The sequence below is a fragment of the Phycodurus eques genome, chromosome 3, assembly GCF_024500275.1.
Source record: "Phycodurus eques isolate BA_2022a chromosome 3, UOR_Pequ_1.1, whole genome shotgun sequence".
Classification (NCBI taxonomy): Eukaryota; Metazoa; Chordata; class Actinopteri; order Syngnathiformes; family Syngnathidae; genus Phycodurus; species Phycodurus eques.
The window spans coordinates 26,913,714-26,935,317 of NC_084527.1; the positions used below are offsets into that span (position 1 = coordinate 26,913,714).

General features: G+C 39.9%; 1 protein-coding gene across 2 annotated transcripts in view; it reads right to left on the reverse strand.

Moving 5' to 3' along the window:
• Window positions 1-21,604, reverse strand: part of kat6a (K(lysine) acetyltransferase 6A) — a 49,898-nt gene that overhangs the window by 20,997 nt on the left and 7,297 nt on the right. For both annotated transcript variants that reach the window (XM_061672952.1, XM_061672951.1), the window contains exon 3: window positions 638-746. In XM_061672952.1, coding sequence (XP_061528936.1) covers window positions 638-746 — 109 coding nt within the window. The remainder of the gene's footprint in view (window positions 1-637; window positions 747-21,604) is intronic.

The window sequence follows — 21,604 nt, forward strand, 5'->3', positions numbered from 1 at the left end:
GTACGTCATTGTCTTTTGTGGCTGCTGACTGACAGTGGTGACCCACTTGCATCATTATAGAAGGAGCAAGGGAAAAGCATTTGGAATTGAAACATTCCTCAATTGCTCACTAAATCCAACTTGCATTGACATTGTTGAAACAAACAAAGTGCTGTCAGAGCTTTGCTTTGGTTTTGCTTGATGAGCAGGCAGTGAGAAACGTGCTCCAGATGAAGGTTGAAGACAATCTAAACCTAACAGAATTTTGTTTGACAACAATAGTCACAGACAGATTGCACATAGGTTACAGGATGGAGGAAGTGGGAGTGCCTGTGAAATGTCAGCTGTGGATGTTCATCTTCCAACACTTTCATCACAAATATGGATGTAAATAAATGTCAATCACACCTATCAACGATAATAACAATTAACTAAGATTGACGCAGAAACTAGGTCTTTAGCCTATAGTTTCAATGTGTCCATAACTACGGTAATTATTCAAAGGGTTAGGGTTAGTCATAACTAACTAGTGCAAAGACTGATACGCAAACTAGGTCTTTAGTCGAGTTTATATGAAACGTACATTTTAACTACCACATCATTTTTCATATTGTTTAGTAGTAGCACATCTCAATTTGTTTTTTAAAAAGACACTTACCACTATTGCCACAGTCTGCACAAGAGATGAGCTCCTCAGGCTTCTTATCACGATTCTGCTCCTTGGTCCCCAAACAGAAGCTACAGATGGGGATGGGCTCTGCCACCGGCTGAAGAGGAGAGATGAGGAAAGTGTCAATATACAAGTGAAAACTTGGTATGTCCCAATCCAACTTTTTCACTTCCAATCAGATACCAATATTGCAGCCTTGAATTTTGGCCGACAGTGATATCAGTCCAATCCGATATCAGCCATAACCATAAATACTTTACTTATTTTGTAGTACGGAATGTTAGAAAAGGCTTGATATCAAGTGATATTACTCAAACAGAGAACAATAATCACCAACACTAGGTATGAGAAAAACTGTATATGTAAATATATTTAAATTGCAACATACCGTAATGTATTGTGTATAATGCGCACCCATGTATAATACGCACCCCCAAAGTTGACCTAAAAATTCTGGAAAACCCTTCTACCTATTTATTATGCCTTTTTACGATGTATGATTTTGCTTCTACCCATATAATCAAAACGAAGTATCTGTATTTTATTTGTTTCAAATAATTATTCGTCAGCACTTTATTTGAACACGTAATACTTTATTTACTTGCTCTTATCTTGAAATCCACAGCGCTACTTTTATTTAGTAAACGAGAGAACACACAGTTCATATGTTTGATTACCCAGGCAGAATTTGGAAGATGGGTTCAATTCTTTAAAGACAACATGAAGGGCCAGGCGAAACACATTTAGTTTTATTTTAATGGGACTGAAAATAAACTGTCAAGCATTTCAGAAAAGCATCATCATTAAACAAAACATAACCATAAAGATATTAATGATGGTTGTTGTTTTGTCATCAGTAGTGTTTAAAAAACAAAATTTTTCACAAATTCTGCCAGTCATATGTACCCATCATATTGGAATGAAAGTGTAGGCTACACCTTTTTCATAACCACGAGTTGGCTGTGGCATATGAGAATGAAAGTGTACACCTCATAACCTCTAAGTGGCGGTGGCATATTAGAATAAAAGTGTACGCCTTTCTCATTACCTTTAGGTGGCGGTGGCATATTGGAATGAGTGTACAGTTTTTCATAACCTCTAGATGGCGGCATACATCTATATGTGAAAGTTCTTTCCATTTCCCCCTATACCGATGTGCATTATTGACTTTTGACAATTTTTTGGGGGGGGAAATGCACATTACACACGAGAAATTATGGTAATCATATTCTACATTTCAATAGATTAATTAATTAATCAATAGATTAAATGTTTTCAAATTAGAAAACCATGAGGCGGCAAGGTGGGCGACTGGTTAGCATATCTGCCTCATAGTTCTGAGGACTGGGGTTCAAATCGCCTCGCCCTTGTGGCGTGTGCATGTTCTTCCCGCGCCTGCGTGGGTTTTCTCCGGGTACTCTGGTTTCCTCCCACATCCCCAAAACATGCATGGTAGGTTGCTTGAAGACTCTAAATTCTCCGTAGGTGTAAGTGTGAATGGTTGTTTGTCTATGTGCGCCCTGTGATTGGCTGGCGACCAGTTCAGGGTGCTCGCCCAGAGTCAGCTGGGATAGGCGACCCTGTGAGGATAAGCGGTATGAATGCATGACTAGAAAACCATGAAAAATAACGTCCCAAAATAATACATACAAATTACACATTTAAAGTGCAAAATAAAGTTCAATTCGGTCTTTGTTTTATGGTCAGTATATGGTGGGAACATCATTTGCTTTTTTCTCATGTGCGGCAATTAGTGTTGGGAATCACTGGCATTCGGCCGATACTAGATACTAGATTTTACACCGATCTGATCGGCTTGATCGGTATGGGCCGATAATTATAATTTTATGCTGATTGGCTGATCATCTTTAAGGTCATAATTTGCCAATAATTACATCATTGTTTGGCTCCGCAAAAGACATTTACTCCGTGTCGCCGTATATTTGAATCCATAAGCTAGTTTATTTTTATCCTTGTCGCGTGTCTTTTGACATAGTACTGTAAATATCTGACAGCCAATAAAGTTAGTTTTAAAAGAAACATGTCGGCAGTGTGGGACAGACAACATGTCTGAGACAGACAACACGTAATGCCTGGCTCAGACTACAAGACAAATTTAGTCTTTCACGATTGCACTATGTCAGACTACTGCAATAAAATCTTGTATTCCAATACCACCACATCCCGTTTATCACTGGGCTTTATCTTGTCAACTCAAACGTGACTGGATACACTCGTTACCATGGCGACGACATCGCAATGCGTGTATTATAAGAGCCAAATGGAGGGAAACGTGTGGCGGTGGTCACCGGTGCTCGGGAGATTACGTTCATTTAAGTATTGCTTGAGGTATGTTCACGTACTTTTAATAAGATACCGCTCGCAAGCAGGCAACAAAACATTATGGAGCCTAGCACGCTAGTGCTGGCACTAACTGTTGCATGCCGGCGTTATGTCGAATCATGTGCTAAAGTGTGAAGTAATTAAATTAAAATAAAGTAATTCAATTACAGTAAGTTAGCACCCATTATTTCTGTCATGTTGTAATGTTGGTTACATGTTGTAATGTTTAAAATTACTGACTGACTGTTTACAATACATGACCTGACTACAGCAGTGATTTCCGACCTTTATGGAGCGAAAGCACATATTTTACAATTGGAAAATCTCATGGCACACCAACAAACCAAAATGTCACAAAGTAGATACACAGTAATTACTGTATCTACTTCCTGCCATCTATTAGAAGAGCATTTATTTGTTCTGTCTGTTACTATGCCTCACTGGCATAAATAGAGGATTATTCATTTTTGTAAATGAATAATTTTCTAGCAGTTAAGTAAAATTTTGTAATTTCCCACGGAAACACTGAAGCTCACTCATGGCACACTAATGTGCCAAGCCATACGGGTTAGGAATCACTGGACGAGAGAATGCTTCTGAAGATACACAGTATACAGTACACAAGTATATAGAGTAAATTAACAAGTCATTTAACCCTCCTGTTATGTTATGGGTCAAATTGACCTGTTTTAAAGTTTGAAGATCTAGGAAAAATAGTTAAAAGTATTTTTTCAGTATGAAACTTCTTCTGTTTGCCTTAATTAGTGTAATCAACAAATAAAATGAAAATTGTTCATCTCACATATTTGCAACCACCCCCTGCAAGTTTATATCACATAGATACTGTTTGGGTCAATTTGACCAAGCAGTCAAACTGGAGGTAAATGGTGTCAGAAATGTCAGACTATTTCTCTCTTTGTAACTGTAAGACATATTTCACCCCAATCACACACACACACACACACACACAGGTGCAGGTGTTATGACTTTTGACGGGAACCATTTATGTTCTCGCGGGAAAACTCCCCCCACATTCAGTGGACACTCAATAGGGGAGGGGCAAAACATATAAAAGATTCTCTGCATGGGAGTCCTACTAATATTAGACTCTGTCAGGCAGACCTTTACAAAGTGAGCAGCAGAAGCAAAAAAATGACAGTCCAGGAGGCTCTGGAAGTCATCTTTGATCATGACAGTGAAATAGAGGAGGATGTGTCTGAAGGGGAAGACTATCTTGAGCTAAATTCTGATTCTAATGATTCTGATTTTGCACCAGATAAGGGAATTAATATTCCTATTCCTCCAAGCAAGACATTCACATCAAAAAATGGTGACATACAGTGGTCTTCATCCCCAAATATGCATCAGGCAAAACTGTCTGCATAAAACATAATAAGTGCCAGGGCCCACTAGGATGGAAGTGACTTGTGTGACAGACATCAAGTCAGCTTTTGAGCTGGTCATACCTAATTCAATACAGAAAATCATTCTGGAAATGACTAATCTAGAAGGGAGGCACGTTTTTGGGGAGAAGTGGAAGGAGCTGGACAAAACACATTCCAATGCGTATTTGGGGCTCCTCGTCCTGGCTGGGGTCTATAAGTCGAAAGATGAATCAACAGCGAGTCTGTGGGATGCAGAGACAGGCAGGGCTATATTTCGAGCCACAATGTCTCTGGAGACTTTTCACATTTTCTCCAGAGTAATCCGAATTGATAATCGAGAGACAAGGGCTGGTAGACGGGAGAGAGACAAGCTGGCAGCTATTAGGACATCTGTGGGACAAGTGGGTAGAGCAACTTCCACTACTCTATAACCCAGGTCCTAATATCACAGTGGATGAAAGTCTAGTGGCATTCAGAGCTCGCTGCCCATTTAGGCAATACATGACTTCCAAAACCAGCTAAGTATGCGATTAAAATCATTGTAGCATGTGATCCAAACAACAGCTATGCATTGAACATGCAGGTTTACACTGGAAAGCCGGTTGGAGGAGCCCCAGAGAAGAATAGGGGCCACAAGGGTCATGCTCAACATGGCACAGGGCTTTAGGGGGCACAACATAACCTGCGACAATTTCTTCACAAACTACAACTTGGGTCAGGAGCTTCTAAAGAGAAAGCTCATAATGGTCGGAACCGTCCGAAAGAACAGGGCTGAACTCCCTGCTGAGTTGCTGGTAATCAAGAACAGGACCCCTCAATCTTCCATGTTTGCCTTCACAGACACCACAGCCCTCGTGTCTGACTGCCCAAAAAGGGAAAAAATGTTGTGCTCATGAGCACTCTGCACAAAAATGCTGAAATCAGCACAAGAGAAGACCAAAAACCAAGCATGATCCTGGATTACAATGCCCCCAAAGGCGGGGTAGACAACTTGGACAAAGTAACAGGGTCCTACAGCAGCGAAGCGAATGACTGCACGCTGGCCATTGGCCATCTTTTGTAACATGATCTATGTATCGGCCTACAATGCGTTTGTCATCTGGACTGAGATCTTTCCTGACTGGAATGTGTCAAAGCTGTACAAGAGGCGCATCTTTCTCGAGGAGCTGGGGAAGGCGCTTGTGACACCGCACATCCAACGGAGGCAGCACCTGCCAAGGACCCCAGCTGCTCCAGCCACAGTGAGGGCGATCCAGGAGAGGACTGCACATAGTACACCAGTGCGTGAGGTAAGTAAGTGTGGGTGGGTGGTTGTAAGCGTGTGCATGTGTGTGTGTATAAAGTGTATGAGAGTGTGTTGTGTGTGTCTTGGGATCAGCAAAAAGACACCATAGTAAAGTAATCATGGTCCTCTTGTTTCTAGGTTGCTGCTAGGGGAAAAGGGAAGAGGAAGAGGTGCCAGGTCTGCAGGCCATCTGATGATGATGTCAAGACAAGCATGACCTGTGCAAAATGTGAAAAATTCATTTGCACAAAGCAGCGTGATGACGTCACTCGTGTGCTGTGTAGATGGTCAGACAGACGCACACCTTGTTCAAATTGCTATTGCTTGTTATTTTGTTCATTTCTGGTTCAGAAATAGTGCATGTATGTAAAACAAATTTAAATGTTATGTTTCAATGTTATGTTGTGTGTTTTATATGTTACTCTTTAAGTAATAAAGTGATTAAACAATAAAAGAAAGTTTGAACATGTATTTTTTTAATGAAGAATGAGTGAATTATCCTAATTGAACCATTACCTGTGAGAGGTAAGTAACACCATTGCACTAAATATTGATAGAATAGTTAATAATGGAGTTAGTAATGAAATATCAACAATGCTTGTTAGGATTTTTTGGGGGGGTTTCGGACATCTTTTGGATAATTAAACATGCACCGGGTCAATTGACCCGGGAACATCATTGCTGTTCCTGACAAATGAACAGGAGGGTTAAACAGACACACTGCTCCATTTTGTGATCGGTTATCGTTTTTTTTTAAACTCGCTGATAGGTGATCGGCCCCAAAAATCCTGATCGTGTAAAGCCTACTAGATACACAGGTTACGATTCGATTCAAAAACAATATCTGGAAGGGCGGAACGATACGGTTCAGTTCAGAATGGGAGCCAATCGATTCAATTTGATTTGGTGCGGAAACAATGCGATAGTTAACAATTGTTGAAATAGGTGTTAATCATAAAGAACCTTGATTTGACTTTACTTTCTATGAAGTATTTTTCTAACCCTATTGTCAAACTTAAAATTATTTAAATAGACTACAACAAGTTATTTGTTGAAAAAAAACTATCTGCAAACAATAGTTAAGAGCCGGGGGGGGGGGGGTCGAGCACACAGTGCCATTCAAACTAGGACCGCCACTGCACTTACGCAATGCTTTCTCCCCCACCCCCCTTTCTTTTTAAAACAATCACACTGCTTGCTGACTGACTTTTTGAACTTTAAGTCATGATGACTGGCCTAGCACGACTGGCGATTGTTGTTGTTGGGACATACCTGGCTGTGTTTTCTCCCTGTAGTTTCTTTTTTGGGGTCGCGTAAACCGACCCAGAAGAGAAACGTAGGTAAATCAGTAGTCTCTCTAGTGCCCATCACTGCTTTTTTGGGTTGTAAGCATAACATTACGTCTGTGTTGCACAGCGCGAGAGCTCTCCCGCCTCAGGAAACCTATTCGTAGCTTCGCAATATCCAATTCACAGCCCTGCAACTGATATATCTAAGGATTCCTGGTGGATTTTGTATTTTGTATTATGGAGTCTGGTACCGACACAGTCGAATCCCTCGCCGTCCAAAAGTATTGGAACAGCAAGGTCAATTCTATTGTTCTTGTTGTATACTGAAGACATTTGGGTTTCTGATCAAAAGATGACAGACAAAAGTTCAGAATTCCAGCTTTTATTTAATGGTATTTACATCGAGATGTGTTAAACAACTCAGGAGGGAGGACCTTTTGTTTGAACCCACCCACTTTTCAAGTGATCAAAAGTATTGGAACATGTGACTGTTGAGTGTTTCTAGTGGCTCAGGTGTTGCCTTTTAGATTGATTGCTTAAACATTAGCTGGTGCTCATTTTTGGCTTTGGGTTTCACCTGCGAAAACAGCATTTGCTGTTAAGCAAACATGAAGACCAGAGAGCCGTCTATGGGAGAAAAGCGAACCATTTTGAAGCTGAGAGAAGAGGGAAACTCGATCAGAGCTATTGCACAAACATTGGGCATAGCTAATACAACAATTTGGAACTTCCTGAAAAAATAAAGATGAAAACGGGTTTAACTCTTCCAATGCTGCTTAAACATCTTTGTGTATGTATGTGCATGCATCGCTGTAGAAGTATGGGCAGCTATCAGGTCCTGGCATGGAGGACACAGGGACAAGAGCTTGATTTATTGGGTTAATTTTCTTCAGACTCATGCACCCTCCTCCAGCCTCCACTAACCCAGCCACACCAGCACAGGGATGGTGAGAGAGGCATGGAGAGAGGGTGTCAGGAAAGGAGGTCAACAATTAAAGGAGGGCTGTTAAGAATAAACTGCGAAGAGAAGGGTGAATTAGACGTGCAGGGTGGAAATGCTCAATTTGTATTTTGTAATGTTGCAGAGAAAACTACATTATAACTACATTTTCAAACAAATGGAGTAATTTTGTTAGCAAAAAAAAGATTCAAATTCTGACAACAAAAACAAAAGGAATTCACCTTGCCGTTCCAGTACTTTTGGAGGGGACTGTATGTAAGTCATTAAACAGGTTTCAATCTCAGGAAAACAGTGGGGTGAGACAAATGGATCAAATATTCAGCATGGAAGGAAGAGGTAAGAAAGAGACGCACACCTTAATCATTCCTGACATGTAACCCCTTCACTGCCAAGTGGGCCAACTGCACATATCAGAATCAGAATCGTCTTTATTTGCCAAGTATGTCCAAAACACACAAGGAATTTGTCTCCGGTAGTTGGAGCCGCTCTAGTACAACAGACAGTCAATTTACAGAACACTTTGGAGACATAAAGACATTGACAAAAAACAATTGTGCAAAAAGATGCAGAGTCCTCTAGCACTTAGAGCAGTTCGAATGACTAATATTGCAATAGTCCGGAGCAATGACCATTGTGCAAAGGGCGCTGAGACTTCAAGGAGTGTATGCGGTTTAAAGGTTTAAATATGTAAAAAAAACGAGCCAGTGACATATTTCCAAACATCTTGTATAGACGCACATAACAGCATGGTTTTCGTTAATAGTTGCCACTGTAAACGGATCTCCAGCAGATACTTAAAAATGAAAAGCTAACCCCTTCTCGGTGACAGGGATTTTGAAGCAATGAAACCCAATCTTCAAATTTCTCCTGGGAACAATTTTGCTCTCTGGTTCATCAACACAGACTTGCTCTGGGAAATCTCTACATTTCCACAAATCAACAGGCCAGTGGAATCAAGTACTGCGGCTAAAATTTGACATTACATGTCTATCATAAGCTGTCTGTGCATGTTAGGCTTGTGGTCCTTTATTAAATTCCAGCAATATCCAGTGACAAACTGTGACCATGAGCCAAAAAGACACCTCACAATTGTTACCAGTTAGCTATATTAACTGTGTGGACTGGAAAAGCCAACTCGCAATTGCTGCAAGTACCGTACATATTTATAAGAACAGACAGGCAGTTTAGTCTAACCTGCCATGCACAAAAGCTTTTAGAATCACCTAAACATGTTCAAATGCTCAGCAATAGCTTCTTGAGGCTCCACTTCACATTGTCATACAGACTATCAGTGCAGGGAATACAAAACAGAGGTGGCCTGGTTTTCTTTTAATGCAAGTGGCTGCTGTTATCTAAAGAGAGGTCAGTAGATTGAGCCACCTTAGAGAGGGAACAATGGAGACCGGGAGAAAGGGGAAATGGTGAAAAGCAAAACAAGAACAAGGAAAGAGGAAAGCAGTGCTGTTGTCCTTGTCTAAAGTCAAGCATCTAATTAAAATGGGGACCCAATCTTAGCAGCCCCCCAACACACACTTGCATCATGAACTCGGGCTGCAAGACATTGGAGGAAAATTTTTTTTTTTAAAAATGACAGTGATTTTCTTTAGTCCTGCGATAGATATACTGTATACAGTGGGTACGGAAAGTATTCACACCCCTTAAATATTTTCAGTCGTTATATTCCAGGCATTTGCTAAAATCCTTTAAGTTATTTTTTTTCCTCATTAATGTACACATAGCACCCCATATTGAAAGAAAAAAAATGTATTGTTGAAATGTTTGCAGATTTATTAAAAAAGAAAAACTGAAATATCACACAGCCATAAATATTCAGACCCTTTGCTGTGAGACTCATATTTAACTCGGTCGGGTGTTGTCCATTTCTTCTGATCATCCTTGAGCTGGTTCCACACCTTCATTGGACTCCAGCTGTGTTTGATAAAACTGATTGGACTTGATTAGGAAAGCCACACACCTGTCTATATAAGACCTTACAGCTCACAGTGCATGTCAGAGCAAATAAGTATCATGAGATCAAAGGAACTGCCTGAAGAGCTCAGAGACCGAATTGTGGCAAGGCACAGATCTGGCCAAAGTTACAAAAACATTTATGCTGCACGTTAGGTTCCTAAGAACACAGTGGCCTCCATAATCCTTAAATGGAAGATATTTGGGACGGCCAGAACCCTTCCTAGAGCTGGGGGAGAAGAGCCTTGGTGAGAGAGGTAAAAAAAAGAACCCAAAGATCACTGTGGCTGAGCTCCAGAGATGCAGTTGGGAGATGGGAGAAATTTCTAGAAAGTCAACCATCACTACAGCCCTCCACCAGTCGGGTCTTCATGGCAGAGTGGCACGACGGAAGCCTCTCCTCAGTGCAAGACACATGATAGCACGCATGGAGTTTGCTAATAAACACCTGAAGGACTCCAAGATGGTGAGAAATAAGATTCTCTGGTCTGATGAGACCAAGATATAACTTTTCGGCCTTAATTCTAAGCTGTATGTGTGGAGAAAACCAGGCACTGCTCATCACCTGTCCAATACAGTCCCAACAGTGAAGCATGGTGGTGGAAGCATCATGCTGTGGGTGTGTTTTTCAGCTGCAGGGACAGAACGACCAGTTGCAATCAAAGGAAAGATGAATGCGGCCATGTACAGGGATATCCTGGACAAAAACCTTCTGCAGAGTGCTCAGGACCTCAGACTGGGCCAAAGGTTCACCTACCAACGAGACAATGACCCTAAGCACACAGTTACAATAACAAAGGAGTGGCTTCAGAACAACTCTGTGACTGTTCTTGAATGGCCCAGCCAGAGCCCTGACTTAAACCCAAATGAGCATCTCTGGAGAGACCTGAAAATGGCTGCCCACCAACATTCACCATCCAACCTGACAGAACTGGAGAGGATCTGCAAGGAGGAATGGCAGAGATCCCCAAATCCAGGTTTGAAAAACTGGTTGCATCATTCCCAAAAAGACTCATGGTTGTGATATTTCAGTTTTTCTTATTTGATCTGCCAAAAATTAAACAATTCCGTTTTTTCTGTCAATATGGGGTGCTGTGTGTACATTAATGAGGAACAAAATTAACTTAAATGATTTTAGCAAATGGCTGCAATATAACAAAGAGTGAAAAATTTAAGTGGGTCTGAATACTTTCCGTACCCACTGTATTACGATTAGTGATGCACCAAAATGAAAATTTTTGACCAAAACCGAAAACCGAAACTGAGGAGCCCAAGGCTGAAAACCCGGAAGATGAACACTGGGAGAAATTATCAAATCAATCAATCACACTATTTGAAAGTGGTATTCATCCCCCAAAAAATGCAACACAAACCGCTGACATTGCAACATAGCTTTACATTACAATTAAAATATAAAAATAAATCAAACCCGCCAATTATAAATTATAAAACTATGCCAATTATTAGTACAATCGCAGTTATGGCTATGACTCCAGAGCTGCCAACCTACAGAAATTCACGACCAGAACAAATACAATTTCATTACTTTAAAAATTCTATCAAGAAAAGGGGTGTCGTGATCGATCGATCTTTGAAAATCGGTCTGCAAACCCCCCCCCCAAAAAAAACCAGAGTATCAGATCGGATTTAATCTAAAATCTCAGATTTACCACTCTTATACAAGTAGTCCATTCCATGCGTCTGTCCAGCACATTTTTCCTGCACCGCCCGGACGGCATGCAGAGGCCATGTGATCACAAACACATGTTGCTATGGGGCTAATATAGTAGCAAGGAGTAGGGTTGGGCATCGTTTGAATTTGAGTTCCTTAGTTCGATTCCGGTTCCAAATGATTCTCGATTCAGATTCTTTTAGGGGGCTGGGTCAAAAAAGTTTGCATGGTTTAAATAAAGGGTGTCCAAATTATGAACATCCATTTTCTTAGAAGCCCGCAGCATAGACTAAAATGAAAATTTGACTCGAGGTTCTTTATAACAAGTATCAATATCAAACCTATGAACTAAAAGTCAATGTGTGTGGAACTCAGCCAATTGACTTAATATTCATTAATTAATGTTTCAGCTAAAAGTTAAATATAGCATTGCAAAGTTATTTTAACAATGCTATATAGCTGCCCCTGTATTCTGTTTCACCACGTCAAATGGTTTATATGTGCAAGTTTTAACTCAACTTCTTGTTTTAAGCTTGTAGCCTTTTATTTTGAAGGGTACAGAAATCAGAATCTTGACTCGAAAAGTATCTTCACACAGCACGGGTGATTTTCTTTTCTTGGAATGGATGGAACCAAATGCAAAAAAAAAAAGCGAATTCCTTTCCCTACCCACCGATGACGCAGGTTAGGGTTTGTGATACTGTGAGACAACATGCTTATGTTTAAGTTAAGCAGTGGTTATGTTGCAATTTAAATAAATGTATATTTTTGTTATTAGTTTTAGTGTACTTATTTTTCAGAATTTCCTAATATATTTTTTATTTATTTTATTCAAATGTAGTACATTCTTCTTTTTAAAGTTACTTTATGTAAACCATTGGTTAATAATAAATTGATCAGTTTTTCTGCTACCTACTGTTGCTGATTATTGTTCTTTGTTTGAGTAATATCACTTCATAAAACCTTTTCTAACATTCGATACTACAAAAAAGTAAAGTATGTATGATAATTGCTGATATCTGATCGGACAGATATCGGTATTGGCCAAAATTCAAGGCTGTAATATCTGCATCAAATTGGAAGTGAAAAAGAACAGCGGAAAGCAGAAAGGTTAGGCGATAATAGGGGAGCTCCGTTTGGGCTAGTACCCGCTACCATGATGACGGAACACGATTCATTGTGACATGCAAATTTGAATTATTACAGTAAAAAAAGACGTTCATCTTTATGTGTGTTTATGTTTGTTGTATATAGGTGTTATTTAACATGTATTGTTGATTTATGGCACTATGTTATCACCAAACAGTGTGTGCAGGGAATCATTCTGCGGCTAAAATGTAATTGCATCACTAATTATGATGTTAAAATTATACAGGATAACATACACGTAACCTGAAAACCAGCACGTCTCTTTTTCCCCTCTCTAGAAAAACTATGATCAGTAAAGCATAAGAGTTATTTGTATATAGTCTGCCTGTATTTTGAAGAGATACAGTCAATGCAGGCATTTAATTAGGCCTGTCACGATAATTTCTTTAATACGATATATTTTCCCAAAAATTATCACAATAAACGATTTCAAAAAATGAAAAATATGGCCCGCCCTTATTATTTTTTATATTTATTTTTTTTGCTTTTATATATTATTACCTTTTTTCTCTTAAATTCTTTTCTTTACTCTGTGATAGGGATCCCCTGGGTCAGAGATAAAGAATAAAGAGCTGCAAGTCTAGCCTTTTTTACATGGAGCCTTCTATTCCGGTTATAATCGGTTTAGAAGCCCAAACCGACTGAAAATGCTGCATATAAACACCTCAATGGGAAAAAAACAAGCTGAATCCGAACGGAATTTCATTCGGTTTCACAGAGATGGAATATTTATTTTGCCAAACCAATCAGAAGTATAAATTTTCGCCAAATTACTTCACCCCGTTCTACCAGTATAGCTTGCAATTAGCCATGAAAATATGCCCACAACTTGAAAAAATACATCTTCCCTTAAGTTTAACGTGTTTGGTGTTATTTGGGCAACGTTTCTTGCCGTTTGGTACCCACGCACATTGTGTTGCAAGGTAGCGGCGAAACAGACGAGATCCGCCGCCTCGCGGCCCATTGCCAGCAGTGAAGCCGCTGGAGGTCCAACACAACAGCATTAGTGCCGTTAGACTCACAGCCTCCTTCCCTCCTTCTCCTCGCCCATCATTCAGGAGGACCGGAGTGTGTCACATGGCTTTGGCCGGTTATGGAGCACTATTCGGCAGCCACAGAAGCCCGTTGTCCACTGAATTTCAAAGGAGGGAAAATGGTCGCAGTTTATGGTCACTATGTTAGCTTAGAGGCTGTTTCTCTGTGTGTGATATCTCGGTCGCTGGAAAAGAACTGTGAGAGAAGGAAGCTGTATGTGTATTTGATTGACAGAAGAAGGGGGATTTTCAGAGCTCTCAGCAACACGCCCACAACATCTGCAGGCTGAATGTCAATTCTTGACAATTTTGAGGCCTGATTTAACATACTTTGCAATTTTGTTATTAATTCATTCATTGTCGGGCTTGTTAACAAGACTCTTATCTGTGATGTCAAATTTACAAGACATTTTTTGTCTCCTGTTGGGTTTCACTTTAAGTGAAATATGTGACAAGACAAAAACATGCAGTGGGATGTTAAAATATAATAAATAATATATAGGTAATTACAAGTTGTAAAAAACTAAAAAGTGCTATATTTGAGTAAAACGTGCTCTTTTCAAGAAAAGTTTGTGTTTTGCAATTTGGGAAAATATTTGTTTCATCACAACTGCAAGACCTAATGGCATTATCAAGTATCTGTACTCGGTATACGCAAATACTCAAATGGAAGTACTTGCACTCTGACAAAAACTGGTATTGGTATTTGTTATTCCCTTCTGTGTCCTTTGATAGATTTGTGTTCCCCTCTACAGTCATCTACACCCAGACTTGAGTCAGCTGGCAGCAGACTTATCTGAAAACCTGTTGTCTGTATTGCTTGGGAGTTTAACACTTGAACATTAACGAGAGACTCTGCCATGCCAATGTAATCACCTTTCCTTAAAAATCCCAGCAAACCATAGACAGAGCTAAATAACTGCATCAAATAGAGTGCACTGCCAACTCTCCAGCATCACTTCCACAGCTGCATACCACATTGACTCCATTCGTGGGATGGAGAGATTATCCCATATGCAAGGCCTCACGGCGCTGCATTTTCCGTTACAAATGTCATTCATGTTGTCCTACAGTTAGAGGTACTGCTCCCTGTGGTCGTGAAATAATGTTTGTTCTAAAGGCTTGAAGTCAGCTTCCTCTGGTTCTGGTTCTTCTGTCTGTGAGGTCTGACAGGATTACACCAAGGCAGCACAGGATAATTACAGTTTGCTGCACATTTGCCACTTTATGGTTTCTCAAAACGTTTTTTTTTTATTATTATAATGATGGGAACATCAAAATCTTTTGAGTTAGGGTTGAAATCAAGAAATTTGAGACTTACAGTTTGAGCTTTGGGAGGCACAGATGTACCAAATGACTAATCAATCCATTGTGGAAATAAGGCCATATAATAATCTGAAACAAATTAAAATATGGTGTAGGTTTATAAATGACAACCAGGACTATCACGATTTGATACGTATAACGATTTCTCACCCACGGTTCGATTTTTTAAAACAAAAACAATAATAAAATATATATTTAAGGCCTCTTTATATTCCCGCACCCGCATTGCATCACGTGACCGGCGCATTGGATTTTTCAAGCCAGAAATTAAATAACAAAAGTCGAAGGAAAAAAAAGGAGTCGCCACACCATGCCCAGCGCTCTCTGTACAGCCAATTTAACGGTACAAAACGATAACAATTTAACATTTATTAAATAGAAATAATTTTGATAATCCTAATTGACCTAAAACAGGAACATTTTAGTCTGATTTTATGTTAGACAGTCAGAGGAGAAAATGGTCTGCTGTTCCTGCTGTCCAGACTTTGCCCTCCGAGGGGCAGTGTAGTGTGCATGCATGGAGCTACACGTTTGCAGTAAGATAAAAAAAAAACGAGAGAGAGAAGGAAGAAGTCACAATAAAACAGATTAGGAAGAACATATGCCTGTCAGTCTTGCTATATGACCTGTTTGTATGTGTTAGTACAGCGTTTGTGTGTGAATATTTGTTATTTAAAGGTAAATCTCTCCCGTTAGCTAATGGCAAGCCCGTCAGTAGGGTTTTCCATTGGCTCTTTTAGGATTAAGATGTTGATTTCTAAAACGTGTCGTTAAATATACAATGTGTACTTTTTTGTTGCATGTTTAGTTTTACAGTAAACCACAACTGAGGTGTTATTAAATAGTTTAAAGCAAGTAAAGGGAGGGCAGAATAACATACATCACAGGCTTGCTGCAAACAACTCAGGGTGTGCGGTTATGGTCATGTCGCTTTGTGTGGCACGGATCCTCCATCCATTTGCTATAATTGCAACTGATTCAGCCTTTACTTTAGCTGTGTTTCTTCCTCGCTTCCGCTCTTCGCGCATAGTCTAACTATGGGTATTCCCGGAAAAGCCTCTCGCTTAAGGAGATTTCATGAAGAAATATATCAGTCAATCTAGACTTACTGTTTATTACATTAACTTACATAATAATTATTATTATTATATTAATTCTATTAAGTTTGGTAGCACTATGAGTGCATATGGCTGTGTGTGGAGTAGAGGCACAGGTTGACAGGGCGTGTCGGTTCGGCCATTTCAAAAACGACATGAGTGTGTATTTGAAAACCGCGATTTTCGATTTTGATACAAAATCGTTACAGCCTACTAAACCTACCGACCTACTAAAGCATGAATGTTTTTCCTCTGCATTATTGACAGGTTTCACATTCTGGCAACAATGCTGTTTAAAAGGAACCCAGTTCACACGTGATGAAACACTACAGGCAGGCACACACTGTGTCCTGCTACTTGTTTAATGCATTTTAGAGGAAGAAAATGCAAACTTTTCTGTGGAAGTGTTTAAAGTTTGGTACTCTGGTCTGGACCAAAATAATGTTCACATTTGGTCCTGTTTGCTTAGCATTCACACAGGCATTTCAGTCACTCAGTGAAGAAAAGGTCACATTACATTCACCTGTAAAGGTTATAGTGCATTTTAGGTTCATTTCACCCGAAAGCTGAATATCCTTAACTTTTTGTGATTAGTGTATATTGGATGGAAGTCAAAACTTTTTTGTCCAAGGGCTGCATGCAGAAAAATCGATGGATGCAAGGGCCACTTTGAAATTCTTCAACTTTAATTTATTGAACATGCTAAAACTAGTGATAGGACGAACAACACTGGTGGGGTCAGCACTGTGCCGAGTGCACAAGAGTGAAACATCGTAAAGGTGCGCTTATCGCTTTAAGAAAACAATCAAGTGACCAATACAGGAAGTGTGTCGTCTGGATGTGCCTCGCTAAATTGTGTTTATAAGGAAACAAACTGCGTCGACGTGCTGCGAATTTGTTGGATGGAGTTTTGCTGTTGCTGTTGGATTTTTGCTGGCCCTCACCTTGTTCCACTGATTTCATGGATCGTTCCAAGACGTTTCCTCCAGTCTGGAATAATTTTGATCTTTTGATGCCAAATAAGGTAACTCTTTTTCTTCTTTGGGCATTGTTGACTGTTATTTTTTTAATTAAATATGTTTGTACTCTTTTCTGGTAAGAGGTTTGAATTCTTTTCAGATAAATTAACTTTTTATTTTATTGTAGGTGAAGTGTCGGCTCTGCTCCACAGAGCTAACCTACATCAATAGGAGCACTTTGTCAATGCTGAGGCATTGTAGAGCTCGGCATGGCAATGGAGAATTGGCAGATACTTGGAGTACCCCAGGTATGTTGAAATTCTCACAAAAACAATTTTATTTTCAAAAATAGTTTATTACACACAAAAGGCTTTGTGTGACTGTAATATTATTTGTAAAAAATTACAGTCTTTTAATAGGCTTTTAACAAAATATTTCCTTTTGGCTTGCAGGTCCTAAAAAGCAAGCAGTGGATGAGGCTGTCTGTGGTCAACATGATCATCAAAGACTGTCAGCCACTCACCATTGTTGAAAATGAGGGATTCAGGGAGCTCATGAAACTTATCAACTCGCACTTAAATTTTTATGCTCACCATCTTCATCTGTACCCTGTGAAAGTTTTTTTCTAAGGCAGGCGAACTGGTGTCTAAGAGGAGAAATCGCAAAGACACTCCAAAAACTTTTGTTCCTCAATAAAAATGCATAAATTAATACATTTTTAGTCTTTTATTTCATATGATTGAACACTTAAGTTAACAAAATTCCACAAGTTAAAAATTTTAACTGAATTTTATTACAGACAAATTTGCTATATTTTACATGCCATTTTCGCATTTACACAAACAAGGTTTTAAGCAGATTTTAAACTCTTCTCAAAAACAACTCAGCAAACAAATTATCATAAAAATTTAAATTAAATTATCCAATGATGAGATCATACGTTAAGTAAAGGACTAGCGATTCAATATTATTTCACAGGCTGATGTTGGGTTTGCAGCTTTTCCATCTTATTTTCATTTTGTCAATACAGTGCTGACAGTTGGTGTATTGTGTCAATACACTCTTGAGGTATCATCATCCCATCACTAGCTAAAACCAGCGTTATTGACTTTGGCACCATAAACCACTACTGATGACATAGAACACGTGCCCCAGTTTTAATCAAGAGTTTTGAAATATATCTATTGAGCAAGTACACCCGTTACAATTCTTGGGCAACATTTCCTCTCTTAGTAAAATTATACTTAAGGAAAATTATACTTATATCAAGATCTGTTGAACATGCTGGTCATTCGAAATTTTATACAAATAGAGTCCCCTCCAAAGGTATTGGAACGGCAAGGTCAAGTCTATTGTTTTTGAAGTATACTGAAGACATTTGGGGAAATCGAGCAGAGCTATTGTGCAAACATTGGGCATAGCCATTACAACAATTGGGAGTGTCCTGAAAATGAAAGAAACTACTGGTGTACTGAGCCAAAGACATCAAACAGGTCAGCCAGGGGTATCAACAGCAGTTGCTGACAGAACGATTGTGAGTGCTGTGAAAACAAAACACCCAAAGACAACAGTCAGTGACATCACTGCCAACCTCCACTGGGCAGGGGTGAAGGTATCACAATCCACTTCGAAGAAGACTTTGAGAGAGAAAAATACACAGGCCATATCACAAGATGCAAACCACTCATCAGCAAAAAGAATCGGAAAGCCGGATTGGATTTTGCAAAGAAGTACAGAGATGAGCCACCAAAGTTTTGGAACAAAAGTTTTATGGACTCATGTGACCAAGGTTAACCCTACCAAAGTGATGAAAAGGCCAAAGTATGGACAAAGCAAGGATCTGCTTATGATCCAAAACACACAAGCTCATCTGCGAAGCATGGTGGATGTAATGTCATGACTTGGGCTTGCATGGCTGCTTCTGGAATGGGCTTCACTCGTCTTTATTGATGTAACTTATGATGGTAGCAGCAGAATGCATTCTGAAGTCTACAAAACCATTTTGTCTGGACATTTAGAGAAAAATGCTTCCAAACTAATCAGGAGAAGCTTTATCATACAACAAGACAATGACCCAAAACACACTGCCAACACAACAAAGGACTTCATCGGGGGGGAAAAGTGGAAGGTCTTAGACTGGCAATGACAACCACACAAGATCACATTCACCACCACCAAAAAATAAAACCCAAATGTGGATAAAACTTTGCTTGATTTTAAGCGCAAGGTATAAAAAAAAACCTGGACTATTGAGCAAACGGTAGAGCAGGAGAATTAGGAGGAAGAAAGTCCAAATGTGGGAGCCCCAATTGCCCATGCATTTCTGTCTCATGTAAATTCTGTACATAGTCATATCCATCCATCCATCCATTTTCTGGGCCGGTTCTCCTCACTAAGGTCGCGGGCGTGTTGGAGCCTATCCCAGCTATCATCGGCAGGAGGCGGGGTACACCCTGAACTGGTTGCCAGCCAATCGCAGGGCACATATAAACAAACAACCATTCGCACTCACATTCACACCTACGGGCAATTTAGAGTCTCCAATTCATTCATGTTTTTGGGATGTGGGAGGAAAGCGGAGTGCCCGGAGAAAACCCACGCAGGCACTGGGAGAACATGCAAACTCCACACAGGCGGGGCCAGGGATTGAACCCCAGTCCTCAGAACTGTGTGGCTGACGCTCTAACCAGTCGTCCACCGTGTCGCCACATATTTATACTTGTATATAATTTTTTTTTCTGTCAATAGGACTTTCTCAGTGCTGTTTTATGTTCAGATGTTTGAGATTTTCACTAAAGAAACAAAATATTGGTGTCAAAGTCACCAGTTCTGCTTGATCTGTCTGCTTTAAAAAAAAGGCTGTTTTCTTTTCCCTCCAGAAAGATATTTGGCTGAAAGTAGCCTATATTTGACTGCTGATTACTAGAGACTTTTGTCTCATATTCATCTTTTGTTCTGAAACACAAATATCTGATATAACAAAGACAAAAGGAATTGACCTTGCCGTTCCAGTACTTTTGAAGGGGACTGTACATACATACGTTTATTTCTTTTAATCCCATCTTTCACTCTGTTGAAAGGTTGTGATATTGTCATTTGTGACAATACAACTTCACCTACACTTTTAGTGGGTGCAGTATTCCGTTTGTATTTACTTTGTTGACCAAAATGCCTCATGAGTCAGGCCTGAACGCCGTGTTGCTTTCCTCGTCCTCGCGCAGTCAGTACATACAAATATAACGGTCGACATGTCGACAGCGTGCTGCGCGTTCTTAAGAGCGGTGTCAAGAAGCCTTAATAATTGTCGAGACGAGAGCAAAATTGGCATATTGTTGGCTCACTTTGCTCATTCGGTTTGAAGCCGAAATATTTCCGCTTTTGTATTGGCTTCCTTGTGTTGCTAACTTGCCCTTCTGGTGCATGTGTGTGTGCGTGGGTAAGATAGCGGCCCCGCCTCCCTGCCCTCACAGAGACAAAGGCTATGTCCAGAGTGCAGGACATGATGCCCAATTCAGATTTCATGTTAAATCTGATCTTTTTATGCAGTCATTCACATTACAAAAACAAATCCAGCTTCTATTGTGGACAGAATGTGTCCGTGGCGTCACATGCATGTGCATGAAACAGGATGTCACACTGTGCATGTGCACAAACACGAGGTGCCATGTTTACAGAAGTAAATATGGCCCCTCGCGTAGGTCTCTGTCATGACACGTGACAATTACAAGGATTTTGTGCAACCCGAGTCAACATTTTCTTATATTTATCAGTTCTAAAGCCTCTTGTTTTCAAGGTTGCTTTTCTGGCATGTCTGTTTTGTCAAACAATTTTGACATTTGTAGCCTTTTGATGATGTGTACGTCAAATGAGCACAACATGCGCATCCATACAGCACTCGCATCGGATACATATCCAACTCAAATCCACATATGAAAGAGGCCTGGGTCGGATATGAAAAAAATAAAATCTGAATTGTACTGTTCACATTGATACAGACAAGATGAATCCCTACATTGACTACACATAAACAAACGGAGTCATGCTGAGACCAATAAACAGAGTGAATCCTCATCACCCAGTTTCTTTGGAGACAAGATATGAGAAAAACTAGCACCATGCTGCACAATATATCGAGGCAGGGAAAATTAGAATTGCAGGCTGTGTTCAGTTTAACTTTTATTAAATTCCAATGGCGACAAAAAAATGGACAGCAGCCCACAAATGGCCCATGGGGCATAGTTTGGACACCAATGATATATGGTGAGAACCTCATCAGACCACATTTGTGATGTACTGTCGTGTGTGACAAATGCAGTCCGCTATTTGGAATGTTTTCTTTTGTATTTACCATCTTAGAAAAGCACATACATTTTATTTCACTTTAAAAAGCATCTGTGCAGTTCACTTGCCAAGACCCAGAATATCAGTCCACTTGTTTGGTGCTCACCAGGGTTCTGATGATAGGGTGACCAAACCAGAGTTTGTTT